Source organism: Elaeis guineensis, chromosome 6 (assembly GCF_000442705.2).
Source record: "Elaeis guineensis isolate ETL-2024a chromosome 6, EG11, whole genome shotgun sequence".
Classification (NCBI taxonomy): Eukaryota; Viridiplantae; Streptophyta; class Magnoliopsida; order Arecales; family Arecaceae; genus Elaeis; species Elaeis guineensis.
The window spans coordinates 129,102,599-129,117,488 of record NC_025998.2 but is presented as its reverse complement, the minus strand read 5'-3'; the positions used below and the strand labels follow the sequence as shown (position 1 = coordinate 129,117,488).

Here is a 14,890-nt window from a genome sequence, read left to right as displayed (position 1 = left end):
CTATTCCTTTGTTCGAAAATGAGCAATCCTTGTGAAATATTCAGGAATCTGTATGCAACATGCTACTATGAATTTCATGAATTAATGAGTAGATTTTAAATACCCTAATATTGTCATTTGAAAATGGAATAATGTAGCTAGATTTGCTCAAAGGAATAGGTCCTAAGGAATTAAAGAGACTAAACAGTGAAAGCATAGAGTATAAAATATGATCTGACACTCTTTACTAAAAGAGTAATACATGATGTTTCTTCCCTTCTTCACTTGTATAGATGTGGGCTATCTATTGGACACTAGAATGAGCATGCTAATCCATCGAGTTGAATGTTATATATTTATGCTTGATATAGATTAAGAGGGAGTACATAATTTGCCATTTTGATTCCACAACAAATGAAGAAATTTTTTTTTTTCTTTTGAAGGAAGAAAAATTCAAATTTACTAACTCTTGTTAGCACAGTTGGTTGGCATCTTACTCTTATAAGGACTTGCCATTTGGAAGGTTGAAGATTCAAATTCTAGATACTACTTAGATAAAAAAGGAAAAACTCAAATTCGTACAAATGCATCTAATTTTTGTTGTGACTATTGTTATTGTTGTTGTATCATCACTGTTGTCCTTTTTTTTGGATGAGAAAATTTTATCATATTCAAACATAAAAATTAGCACATACTAATCTATATTGACTCTCGAGGCGAGCTTGTGGAATGAAATGAGCTAGTAGGGGACCAATGGTGCTGGTGTAAAAGAAGATGCAAACCCAAATTAAAGACAATACAGCAAAATTAGACCATGGAGCATGCTCAATGAAGTGGCAAAAGGGTAAAGACACTAGAGGTTCCGAGGGAAGTGGTAAAAATATTTTTGCTGGATGGAAAGTCAAATAAAATCTATCTTCTAAACATTATTGGTAAGGATTTTTACGAGCCTGGCTTGCAACTGGGGATGTTCAAAGATCAACAATATAATTAAATAGGTAATGCATCACAATTGAAAGTAACAGTGTCACCCTAGTCTACATCTTTTATGTGAAGGGGTGATCAATCCCTCCAATGATTTAAAGTAAACTAGCCAAAGGACTGAATTTTTGTAACTAAAGAAAGTATTAACTAATATATACAATATTTTTCCCAAAACATGTAATAATTTGCTTCTAAGGTTTCTTTTTTTTTTTTTTTTTTTTCAGAAAAGACTTCTTGAAAAGGGTTGCTAACTTATTATATCCACTGATTAGATGGATAGTGAATGGGTGAAAATTTTATCTCATGCATGAACTAGCATGCCTCCTGCACAAGATTGCTCTCCTTTTCGTATCAAGATTTTCCTTTCCTGGCAATCTTCACCACAAAATTAAGAAAAGAAAGTACAAAGGACAAATGGGTTAAAGTAATCCACGCGCAGGAGGCATGGCATTAATTGCAGATATCATCCGGCAAGGGATTTTTCGTAGGAAGCAAAGATGCCTTGCACCCTTCAAAAAGACGTGGCCCAAAACTATAACAAAACATAATCCCTCTCGGCTATGTCAGTCTCCAATTTTCCGCCACCAATTCCAGACTACTTTCAGTCATGTCATTCACACATATACATGCATATGGTTAAATTACGAGCAAGCATGGCTTACTTCAGAATATAGAGAGAACCTTTTGGGGCTCAAATGATTCATTTGGTCATGCTGCATGCCATCCAAGTCTGCACATCCACCAAGTGATGCCTTCAGTAATGCATTTCATTATTCATCTGAGTTGGAGGCGATGAATACCTCTATCACAACTTGTAGGGTTCCCATATATACTACTATATATATATACTATTACTGGGGATACATGAATGAATAATAGAGCTCACTGGCCATTAATTGAACAGTCTCGAAGAATTAGCAGTCATCCCTCAAAAATGGTGAAAGGAGGAAAGCAGGTATAGTTTCTTAGGTCCACAGTATTCGAAGAAGATGACAAGAACTGTAGTAACAGTAATTGAGAACAAAAATACGCACTATCACTTACTTCATCCATCTGTTCATGGTGAAAGAGCAAAGCAGGTAGAGTTTCTTAGGATATTTTAAAGACTTTGTTGAAAATCATTTTCCCATAATTGCGAAATAAATATGTTCAATAAAGTTCATGCTCAAGAGGATATTATCTGCCATTCTTCAACCCTCAACAGATATCCACTGATTGGCTTTGATGAATTCAGACATATGTTTTCAATATTCTAACAGTCGGTAAGCAGCAATCACAGAGAGAAGAGAAGTTACACTAATAGGAGAATTGATGGACTAGGGATGTTTCCGTGTAGGAAATATACCACAATTATTTCAATAAAACAAAACAAAATATAGTTTGTTCACTGTATGATTTCTGAAGAATCTTTAACTAACCTAAGATTTGCATTTCATTTTGGACTTCATGTCATTCTCATATAGAGATGCCTATATGCAAGCACTGGGGACAAGTCTAGTCAAGGGCAAGATATTACAGTTCATCATAAAGATGGTCTTGCTGCAGTTGTGCATGATCAAAGACAACTGCTGTCATTCACCCCAAAGGTCAGGTCCAATCAGGTAACAATATACATGTAAATATACATATATACATACATACATATACATACGTACATATGTTGTATGTATAATTAGGAATGTGACCACCTCAACAAATTAAACATCAAGGTCCACTATCAAAGGGAGGGAAAAAGCACCATGGCATCCCATCTCTTTTCACTAAGAAGGCTTCTCTATTGATGTAGAAGAACATGGCTAGAAATGACAAACTATTCCAATTTTGTCATCCGTATCTCTTTGCTTCCACCTACGTAAATAAAGCAGCACAGTCAGTCCAATCTGGTCGAGTTACAGATAGGAGTTCTGATCCTCTGCTATCTTCCACTTGGAAAAATTACTGGAACAAACTTGGTATTATTTGTGGGTACCTATGACATGGACAGAGAATCAAAGTACCATGCACAATATTTACTATCAAATGGATCAAAAATAGATGGTCGTGAATAGGCCATCCAGTATGCTTTCCAAGTTGTCTTCTAGTCATTAATCGCAACATCGCAGCCAGATCGATCAATGAACTGTATCATGATGCAGTGGTCCCAGGTCCCTGTTGTACATGTGCAACATAGTGATAGTAGCAGGTTAGTGTGAAACAAATTGGAAAGATGCTCATGTCCCTATACCATTAAAACTCACAGTTCATCCATCACTGTCCTTGCCAATTCAGTTGTGAACCAATTCCAAGGTGATGCCAGTTTACAAGTTCCATGCAAGGCTTGCAGACAACGAAGCCACTCCACATGTTGCCCTAATAAAACTCCTAAAAAACCCTAGTCTCAGAAACTCCGAGAGAGTGGTCCATTGATGGCCTTCACTTTCCCTCTCTCTACTGTTTCATAGAATGTGGTCCTGCAATGCCCTCTTCTCCCCCATTCAATAATACTCCCCGACCAACAAGGAGCACAGCCTGTGCAGCTGAAACAGACCTTTAAATATCCCATGTATCATCATCAGAGAGTGCTATAAATATCGTCTTTTCATTTATTTAAATTTTCATGGCACATCGATATAGCCATCAGACAGAACGGCATGGGACCATCAGCACATGATCGGTGTTCGATTACATCAGGGCAGTCACAGGGCCTTTATCACACTATGGCTTGCACATGCCTCCATAAAATCCAATGTGATGCATGAATGAATGCTACCACTATCGTCAAACTGAATAGTCCCAAGAAGCAAATTGCTATTCATAAGAACTAAATGCTATTTATGCAGCCTGCAGTTCGGTTATTTTTCCTGTTCATGAAGAAGTATTTGATTGTCGCGATTCAGGATTAGTCCATTCTCACACACTAACGTGTAGGTAAAGGCATCACAGCATGCAATATGACTACATTAGTTGAAAGGCACAACATTCGGGCAAACTACTAATATTTGTAAGAAGATTAAGCTGCATCTCAGCAAAATATTGTACATAGAGGTAGGATAAACTGAAACATGCAAATATGCTTCAGCTATAAATCTAAGCAAGACAAATGTACATGCAGCCTCACTAGCTAATAACTTTTTTTTTTTTTCTCGAGTAAACTTGTTAACGACATATATATCATGCATGATGATTATTCAAATATGTTTTAGATATAGATTATATTGAGGATTAAAATAAGTGGATGCAAAAGCTTGATAAACAAGCACATGGTGAAGCACAATATTTTATGAACTGCTGGATCAGTGCTGCCAGAGAAGAAGAGTATTGGGTTTTATGAACTGCGGGATCAGGTGGATCGAGCAGGATATGTAGAGAAGAAAGCAGCCCCAGTGGACTGCAGTGGATTGCTAACATCAAGGATGTAGGATCTCAAGCAACTGGTCAAGCAGCAGACACGGATAAATCCTGTCAGCTGGATGTTTAGAAAATGGATCACTCTTCCTAGGCTTCTGGATCTTGCCTAGAAACCATCACCCTCTATCTGTAATTATTGTGAGTTGGAAGTAGCAATGGAGAGGAGCAAGTTGTTATAAAAAGCTTTGCTTCCTCTGGTCCCAGCCAAGACCCATCCAAGGAGCATCCCGCTCATGAACACTGGTGCCTGGCTTTGTGTTCACTGTGCTCTGATTCCTGGACTGTTTTGCTGTCATCATATATTCTGATACTAAATACATATCTTTTCTCACAGTGCTGTCATCATATATATGTTTTGAAGGAGAAAGATTCTTTGAATGTGAACTCATGCAGCCCATGAAAGATTAGAAATTAAGGCTGCTCCTTATTATAAGGTTGGGGGACTAGAAAAAGGAAAAGGTTTGTGCCCCACTCCACTCCCACCTCTTTTCGGCAAAGATAAGGTTCTGATACCAAGGTCTGGCCAGGCGCTGGCCTATCTACCTAGAATAACTTCCAATAATGTTGTTGACGGTTTGAACTTGTAACAGAGTATAATCGAGGACTTAGTTAACTTGATACCAGGTTCTGGAAAAGAGGGTGAGAGAGGTTGCAGTTAAATTCATAGTAGAGTTATTTTGGTCGGGGAGTTCATCCCGCATTGTTAACTCCTTGTCATGCTCTAATCTGGACTTGGAAGGTCATTTTAGACATGCTAGTCAAGCAACAGATCTTTAGAGGAAAATTAAGAAGAATCTCCTTCTTGATCCCTACATTGAAAGGATGAAGTACTTATAAGTGGTTTTCAAGCATCAGATAGATGATCTAACCATCTCGATATTACTGCAGCATTTGGACAAAACATTCCCTTATGGACCCTATATGTGGCCTTCTCCCTGGAAGATTAGATGATTTAATCATCATTTGGGGCTATAGTGCATGAATGTAGGTGGATTCAGCAATTTGGAATTCAAAATCTTATTGTGATCGAGTCATATTGGACTAGCACAAGAGAGCTCCATCTCCTCGGCTAACACTTGCAAGCCTGCCTACAAACTTTGTACACTTGCACCGCTTATGCTGCAACACATATGCCACTGAACCATGCCTTATAGTGCTAATTACCATTTGAATATAGAAGAAGCCACAACCACCAGTTGTGGTACTGTAATTTCTATTCTGCTGATATCTTCTCTCTTCAAGTTTTTGTTTTAATTGACATATTAACAGCTCTTTCATACATAAAAACATCATTCTTTTACGTTTCTTTTTTTCATCCTTCAACTATATCTAATCATTTTCAACTTTTGCTTCATTTTATAAAATACAGGTTTAGAGTTTTGTGTGAAAAAGATGCAGTCAATCCAAATAGGCTAGTCTTGTTTGAACTCGGGTCTTGCTGAATTCACCATGCACATGGACTCAGAATTCAAGATCCAAGGAATGTATTTTAAAACTTATTATTTGTAATGTTATTTTTCTCAGAATTTTTCCTTTACTTACTAAAAGAACCTATGACTGTGGAGCGATTGAATAAAAAAGCGACTAGAATGTTCATAATTGGAATACCTTTTGCATGTTTATGAGTCTGAGTTTAACCTAATAAATGATATTTATAATATTTGAACAAAATGTCAGGCGATGACATGTATGAGTTTTGTACAAATACATAACAGGCAAGCATTTGCAAAATATTTAACAAAAATAATATGCTATAATTGAACTCTTTTATCCGGTGGTTGCCAGAGTGAGATCCATATTGCATTTAACTTTTCTGGAGGTTGAGTGGATCAACTCCATTGCCACCCTACTTGTGGTTGGTACCCGGTAAACCTTGGATTATACAACGCAGGAAGCACAACAACAAATCAACAAAGTTGGATTATACAACGCAGGAAGCACACCAACAAATCAACAAAGTAAGAGTAAACAAGAAACAATGCCACCACACTGGTTCCATGTGCCATAGTGCAAAACACTTGGATTGTTTTCAGCAACACATGCCAGAGAGTCTAACACAATTCAAGAAGAAAAACAAGAAAATGAAATAGATAGAAATATAATAAAAATAAACTTTTCCTCTCCTTATTGATATTAATAAAATACAAGATCATAAGCAAAATAGAAAAGCATGAAATATGCAAGAGAAGAAAACCAATATAACTTTTGACATTTATTTGATCCCCTTCCACAGTTAAAACGATATACAAAAACCAGCAAAACATATAACAGAAATAATCTCCTAAAAGAATAGCAACGAACAGCGAAGAATGCAAACATAAGTCGATTGCCTCCTCGTTCAAATTAACAGTAATAGCAACCATATCTTGTATGAATGGGTGAAAAATGAACCACTATCATAAAAGAAGATCATATGACCAAAGAATGACCAGCATTGCTTTCTTGGATCGGTTAGGAAGTGATAGTTAGCCATTCAAAAGGAGAGAGATGATCAGGATGAAAGTTTATAAAGAAATTCACAGACAAAAATAAAAAATTCTTGAAAAACACAAGAAAAGATAATATAAGAAAAACAAAGAAAGGACAGAGGCATAACTGCATAACTGCAATAGAAACAAATTTAATTAGAAAAGAACCTTTCTTGTCTTTCCTTTTTCTGCTGACATCCAAACAGAATTGTGTTTCCACTAAAATCAAACAAAACAAAATCAGTTGCTACTGGTCATCTCTACTCATTTCTGCTGTTGATCGGTAAGAGCCGAGAAATATGGATTCTCCGCATGCCCTATGCATACAGACATGCAAGCCACACATGCAAGAACGCTTTTTTCTTTTTTTGATCAAAAAACACATGCAAAAAATGCAGACATGTGCACTTCAGCACACGCAAATTGATAATTGAGATTGGGGCACGTCATCATTCTCAAGTAAAAACGATACAAGAGCGCAAAAGAAATTAGCAGCAACCCTAATAATATTTAGTTTATACCAATTACCACAATAACCTGGAATACATGGCAAGGAAGACCCAGTTGTCCCAAAAGTCCAATGATCCTGCAATCAGTGAAAAATTTTTTCTACCATAACTTTCACTGCTTAAATTTCTTCTCTTCCTCCCATCAGAACTTGCACATATCACTGACTCCAGATAAGAGTTCACATTTTGGGTACTTGGATTTCCCATGAGATGCCAATACCTCTTCTCTCTTAACAAGCACTACAGAACACCATCAAAAATTAGCAATAAAGTCATAAGACATGAAAATGCTATAAGTCGCAAACATCAAGCTGCAAAATTTCACTTAGGTTGGTAAAACACTAGTTGGATGGTAACTCCATTCCCTTAATTCCCATCATACATCCACAAGCAGGCATCTTCATTACTCACATAAGCATCGATGTGAGCATCAGCTTGACACCCCTCCTCCACCAAAACAACACATACAAGTGAAGTCATTTTATCCTCTTCAGGTCTTGCTTTACACCTTTCAAACTTTATTTTGGTTTATGGGATGCAATCTATAAAATAAAATTAAGCTAGACAATCTGTTTCTGAAGATCATATTCAACAACCCAAAAAATGCTTTTCTTAGTTCTATAGAATCTGCATTATTCAAATAGTAGTACTACAAACTACAAGGCATGGTTGTAAGAATCTTAAATAAACACCGAGTTTCATTTCCTGCACAGATATGGGAAAATTATAGGTGGTCCAAAGGATAAAGCGCACTCACATAAAGCTCAACTCTTTGTGCAATAAAGTTCCCCACTTATGCATAAAACATTCCATAAAGGATCCAGAATGTCAAAGCATCGGTAAACTATTACCAAAGGCAAAAGCATGAAAACCCCAGTAGATGGTACTCGGTAGACTAGTAATGAAAAGACCAGTTTGCAGCACTCCCAACCCTCGGCATGCCTGATCCCTTTTTAGTTTCAGCATCAATCTCATATGTCACACCACACACCTCCCCTTGGCTGTCAACCCTCAACATAAGCTTCACCTCATTCAGAGGATGTTCAAAACTCTGCAATCCCCTCGAGGTCGTGAAGAAGCAACCTGGTTGAAACATCACAAAATTACAAAGGGCCATAATGGAATAGGAAATGAACCTCACTATAGGACTTGATAGCTTTATTATCTGTAATTGTTTCCTGTATTATACCTTTTGGAATGCTGCAAATGATTTTCCACAGCCCTTTTTTATGATATCCACATCATCAGAAAGAACAAGATGGTCTTCTGAATCAGTTCCCCAGTAAAAGGGAATGCTACCATCAGTATCCTGTATAAAACAAAACAAGATCTATGTAGAGTTTGAGTGTTGATTCAAATTAACTGAACCAAGTCACACAAATAATACCAAACAAGTGGCATGCAAAAAATATGAAAGATCTAAATATGAAGCCTTTTCTTCTTTCTCAAGTGTGTTCCATATGGTGATCCTTTCTATAATGCCCAATATCTCTTAAAAGGAGAAAAATGCTCCAGTAATCATGACTGATCTGTAATGTACGTCCAAACAATATCAGCAACTTACACCTGGCAATGAATATTGATTATGGATGTTAGAGTATAGTACTACTGTACTATACTATATGAATAATTCTTAGCCATACTTTTTTTATTATTCACCTTTCAGGAAACATGTTGCATATTGCAAATATGCATGTACACCCTTGATTCTTGCACCACCTATAGAAGAATGAACAAGGATTGTAAAACTATCTGGTTCTTCAGTCTTCTAATCCAACTGCTATCAAATATTAGGATGACCAAAATTTACTAGACACAGAATTTCCACAATTTTTACCATTGACAACCCTGATATAACTGTTTTTATTGGAATATCACCATGCTCTACAAAAGCAGATATGCATAATTTACATAGCCTACGAACTTAAAAGACCATCAAGAAATGGACAAAAACTCATACTTTTCTATAGTCCTGAACCAAGATGTGAGAGATAGCATTCTTTGATTCAAATTCAGAAAGTTAGGATTCTTAAGTTCTCAAAGAGGAAACTTTCTTGCCTAATAATTGTTAACAGCCTAGTCCACATCCTGGTAACTGCCTCTCTCCCTATCTCTCTAGTCTCTAGTTTTTTCCCTCTCCTGTGAATTCCACAAGCTTTGTTTGGAATTTACAAGATTAGTAACTTCCAGAAACAATTAGAAACAATGAAGCAGAGGGAACTTGAAAGAGATGCCAATGCAGCAATGTATGATAAAAAAGAGAATAGCAACAAACAATAGAGTATGAGACAACAAAATGGGTATTTGATCCCCTGGTGCTCTGGGGAAATATTTGAAAGACAAGGATGAACTTACAAACTCTCTATAACTATGAGGAAGTAATCAAGGTTCAAATGTTCATTCCAAACCTTACAAATTCCAGTTTATAGGGTGAAGGGGATGTCAAGTAAACCAAGGGGATCCATATCTGGAATTTGAAAAGCTCCTGAATTAGTTTATCATCTTCCCTTTCTCTCTTGAATTCTTCTATCCACAGCCCCCTTGGCTTGTGTCTCCAACACCAACATGGCATCAGATTACCTGACTTCCAAACTGCTTTGCATTATGACCTTTTCTGTGTGGGATAAAGAACTAAATTTGACATGAAGAAAAGAAAAAAGTAGTAAAAAGGATACTGGTTATAAGGTTTACTTACAGAAGCAATAAAGGTGAATTTTGCTGAGCAATCAAACAAAATGAATGCAAATTTTCCATTAAGATCTCTCACACTTGGTCTGCACGATAAGGTCCTCTGTCCCTTAAAGATCTGTAAGCTTCAATTACAATAGTAACTTCATTGGCAGTCTTGTTCAATACATTCTGTTGCTTCAAATGAGCAATATTCCGAACGTGCCCTTGAAGAAAGCAATATATGTCATCCACAGAAGCAAATAATCTGCAGAGAAAGACAGCAAATGAAAAAGTAAAAAGCATTACTGATAATGTTAATTGGTGAAAACTGAGTGAAGCAAAAAAATTACAAGGATGTGGACATTGCCTCTGAAGATCACTGACATAGGTAAAATAAGTGAAGAGAGACTAAAAAAGGTTTTTTTTTAAAAAAAAAAAGAAAAAGAAAACTAGAGGACAAACATGAATTTTAGAATATCACATTGGCTAACGAGTCCAATTCAGAGAAAGCAAAATAATAGTGAGAGTGTGAGACATAATAAGAATAAAAAGAACATGACAATCCCCACTTGCCAAAAGTTGGTACAAGATTTAGAACTTATTTGTCCTTTGTATGCATCATTACCAACAACATTCATGGTGGACATTTATTTGTGGTAATGTACATGCATCTTCAGAAATGGAAAACAACCATGCGAATTTTACAGAGAAAAAAGACTTCTGTACTTGAGGGTAGTGCACCCCTTGCATGACTAGAACTGGCTCTTCTATTCTCAATTCTCCTAGAAACGAACCAAGAAGGCAAGCCATCACACTAAGCACTAGTCGACCAAGTTCAGTTTTTCCAAGATTAATAATTCAATTCTCAACAATCATATAGTGTGAGATATCCATAGAAAGATATGAATTTTCAGACCACCCTTGATATTGCTCACAACACAGATCAGCATAACACTAAAAATAAGTAATATCAGATTCCAAGACTATCCTAGAAGAATGAATTCAGATACTCAGCTCACAACTGATAAGCCATATTCTTGATCATATTCAAAAGACTAAATTTGAGCATCAGGCAAAAACCATAAGATGTTTGACTTAGATGGTCATAGGTTGAGAACACATCGCAACAAACAACTTGGATTAATAAAAGACTGTCAAAGGAAAACATCAAGAAATCATCCCTGCTTCACTTGATGGTGCAAGACAGACTAACTAGCAACTAGTTAGGTAAACAATAACCAAAATTGCAATAATGTGTCTTCCACTGCTATATGTATCTAGTAGGCCAACACAAAACATATTGCCTGCCATTTGTTAGGTGGTAAAAAGCAGAACATAATAACTAGGAAACTCAGTAGAGGTGCACGACAGCAAGACTTAATATTTAACCCGTAAAATAAAGAACGATTTGCTTCGCTGGTGTCACCTAATGAATTAATGGGGTACAACTCCTCAGCTAAAGTATAAATGATATTGACAAGGTAATTATTATGAGAAGTTCTCAGTTTTAGGGCTGAAACCTTAATTCTAGAGGAGCAGGTATTGCAAATTTAATTTGTAAAGTTCAAATTTACTGGTCTACCAATCTAGCATTGGCATGAAATGGTCAATTCGAGTTAAATGCCTTGCTCCATTCCATCATGAACAAACCATGACTCGTATATGGGACAATCAATCGTTTCAAACCAAGTGTTCTTGGTGGAAATAACATGCCATAAGCTTCAATCCAATTAATCTCCTTTGAATGTTGTGCAAAAGTTGGTATTCCATCCAAAGATGATCCACCTATCAACCTTAAATTTGCTAACCATGTTTTGTCGTTTATGTTTGAGTTGGATGCCATCTTTCTTAAATACTTCATTCAGACATAAATATACTCATCAAAAACATAACAAGATACCTGACACAACAACTTATACAATGGATGCACATCTGCCATCTAATTATAAGCAGAATTGTGGCAACTTTAAGTCCAATTTCAGAGTAACTTTGGCTATTGACATATAGCCAAAATAAAATAAATAAATATTAAGATAATGTTTCAACATAAAGAGCGATGATGCAAATAATGTTTAAGTTTATATGAAAAATATTTCATCCTATGTGCTTTTCATATGTAACCAAGAGACAAAAACAACTCTTCATAACTCAAACCCTATGTAAAGCCATCATAAGGTGATTAACAATGTCTATGAATCACTCATAACAGACGATCAACGTTGTTTTTTATCCAGCACACAACCAATGTTTACGAGAAGTAGCCTCACACAATTAGCTCATAAAATCGATAGAAGTACAGAATTTAAAGCAAAAATTAGTTCAGATGGAGAGAGGGGCGAACAAACACTCCCTGTATAAGAATAACAAAAACTAACACACACACGTTACCAACCCCCACCCCCACCCACAAAAAAAAAAAAAAAAAAAAAAACAATAATAATAATAATAATTTTTTTTTAAAAAAAAGTTCTCTAGATTTGTTTTCAACTTGCAGTGTACTCAAGAAAATGAAGACATTTATTCATAATTATTTCATGGCTGAAAAATAAGAAAAATTTGATGATTGAAAGTTTCCAAGATTTAAACAAAAGAAAGGTTCCTTTCTCTCTTAATATATACCTGGGGAGGAGGGGGTTCTGCTTCTCCGCGGTGTACGATATGGCAGCGGAAGAGCCGAGTCTTATGGTCACCGCCCCTCTGCGAGTGGCTGCGAAGTGGCCGCCCGGCGAGGCGACTTCACCGACGCCATTCTTCCCCGGCCCCGACTTCACGTTCCCCAAGCCGACGGGGCTCTTCGCCACCGTCCGCTCGAATATCGCCAGCATCCTCCGCCGTCGATCCGATGCACCCAAACTCCGAATCCTTCTCCCTGTAATTCTGATCTTACTACGGAGTTCAGGAGGTAATACATAAACCGATCGGTTTGGGCTTCGGAGGGTGATTTTTTGACCATTGGATTTCCAAATATACCCTTGTATTTGGATGGCATAACGTGGCATGCATTGAGGTATTTGGGCGATGAATAAACGGAAGGGTGATAGGGGCAAAAGTGGAAAGAGGGTGGCTAGATTTTATTTGCCATCGTAATGCGGCGTTACATAAAATAATAACAAGATAAACTGTTCCATGCACCGGCGATCTTCTTCCTCTTCCTTTTTTTTTTTTTTTTCCCTCTCCTCTCTCTTTTCTGATTCAACTCCTCTGACATGGAGATTGGACGTACGGTTAACTGAGGAAGCGTGAGCAATCAACAGAACGTCCAACGAAAAGAAACGAATAATTGGAGACATGAGGGGGATAGTAGTACTATAAAATAATAAATACTTTAGCCAATTTTTTTATATAAAGAAAAAAAAATTTGAGCCACATAATGCTGCCTTAATATCTCCATATGCTGACTAATGTGTACATATCACATTAATTCTGAAAGTTATGTTAGATTTTATGTCACCTAGCAACAGTCTACAAATCTAATAGATGTGATACATATCTACAGGAACAAACAATTCACATTGGTTAAGAGAGGTTTTATGAGAATGACGGCGAGGCAGAAGAATTGGCCATAGAAAGCAGATATCAGCTTTATGCGAGGGAAAATAAATTACAGGTGACCGAACCGAACCGATGAATGCTTAAGCATTTACCAAGCTCCAAGTAACATGTTAGATAGCAAAGCAGGTAAGGAAGATAATTGCTTGGTTACATATGCTTTGTTTTCTCTTCCTTTTTATTTTTTTATATGTTCAGTTGTACATCTCTGCATCATTTTAATCAAATGAATAAATATCGGCAACAATGAGTTTTCACTACCAGTGACGTGATGCACTGCATACTTTGAGATTTGTGTTCAATTACTTCAATGGAAGATCATTTTCTTATAGCCCAGAAAAAGTACGTATCGTTGGCTGAACGTGAATTTAAAAGTTTTCCTGCAAACTTTCTGATTGAAGGTGCAACAATGAAAGTCATACATCAGCTCTGCAATCTATCTTCTGTGAGCTTATAAGGCTAGTCATAAATCTGGCAAAAATTATGCACAAACAAATTAACAATTTTCTCTAATTTTTGAGCTGGTATCAATTTCACCAGGCATTTACAAGCATAGGCTCTCAAGATCCTATCCTAATTGTTAGAGAAGGGCACGGTGCCTGACACAGCCCGACCCAGGCCCATCAGGCCTGAAGCTAAATGGCCATATCAGGCACGGCATAATTAGCATCAGACCCCAACCCGACACAGCTCTAAGCCCGATGGATGGTAGACCGTGCTTGATATGGCTTGTTGGCCCGCGGATCTCTTCTTTTTAAAAAAAAAAAAAATAGATCATGCCAGACACGATCCATTTCTGACTGTTATTGGCACAACCCGTTTCGATCCGTTACAGGCATAAGATGTGGATGCAGTAGCAGAGGAGGGCGAAGGGGATTTGGGGGGCTGGAGGTTTTGGTGCAGACGGACGCTGGGATCCGAAGGGAGGAGAGGATGGTGGTTATACAAAGCCTGAGGCGGACAACGGATGCTACACGAACGATGGCGAGACGGGACCACGGCGGATGCATCGCAAGGGGAGGGGAGGGAGGAGGAGGTTCCGCAGAGATGGCTTTGGCACGAATGGACACCAAGGCATGAGGGGAGAGGAGGGAGGGTGGTGATTGCGTGAAGCCGGAGGTAAACGATGGGTGTGGCATAGACGATGACGTGATGGAGCCATGAAAGGTATAGCCCCAAAATCGCCTCCGCCTTCCTCCGACCGCCATGCCTGCACCCACACCCCAACGGCCGTGCCATGGCATAGACGATGACATGATAAAGCCACGAAAGGTGTAGCCCCAAAACCACCTCCGCCCTCCTCCGACCGCCATGCCTGCACCCCACACCCCAAACGGCCGTGCC

General features: G+C 37.6%; 1 protein-coding gene across 1 annotated transcript; it reads right to left on the bottom strand.

The window, feature by feature from the left end:
* Nucleotides 1–7,996: 7,996 nt before the first annotated feature.
* On the bottom strand, nt 7,997–13,207 carry LOC105046585 (uncharacterized). Its single transcript, XM_073259835.1, is given in 5 exon segments — nt 7,997–8,412; nt 8,518–8,636; nt 10,023–10,096; nt 10,099–10,262; nt 12,617–13,207. Coding segments are annotated over 5 exon segments (927 nt in total). The 5' UTR covers nt 12,997–13,207; the 3' UTR covers nt 7,997–8,222.
* Nucleotides 13,208–14,890: the final 1,683 nt, after the last annotated feature.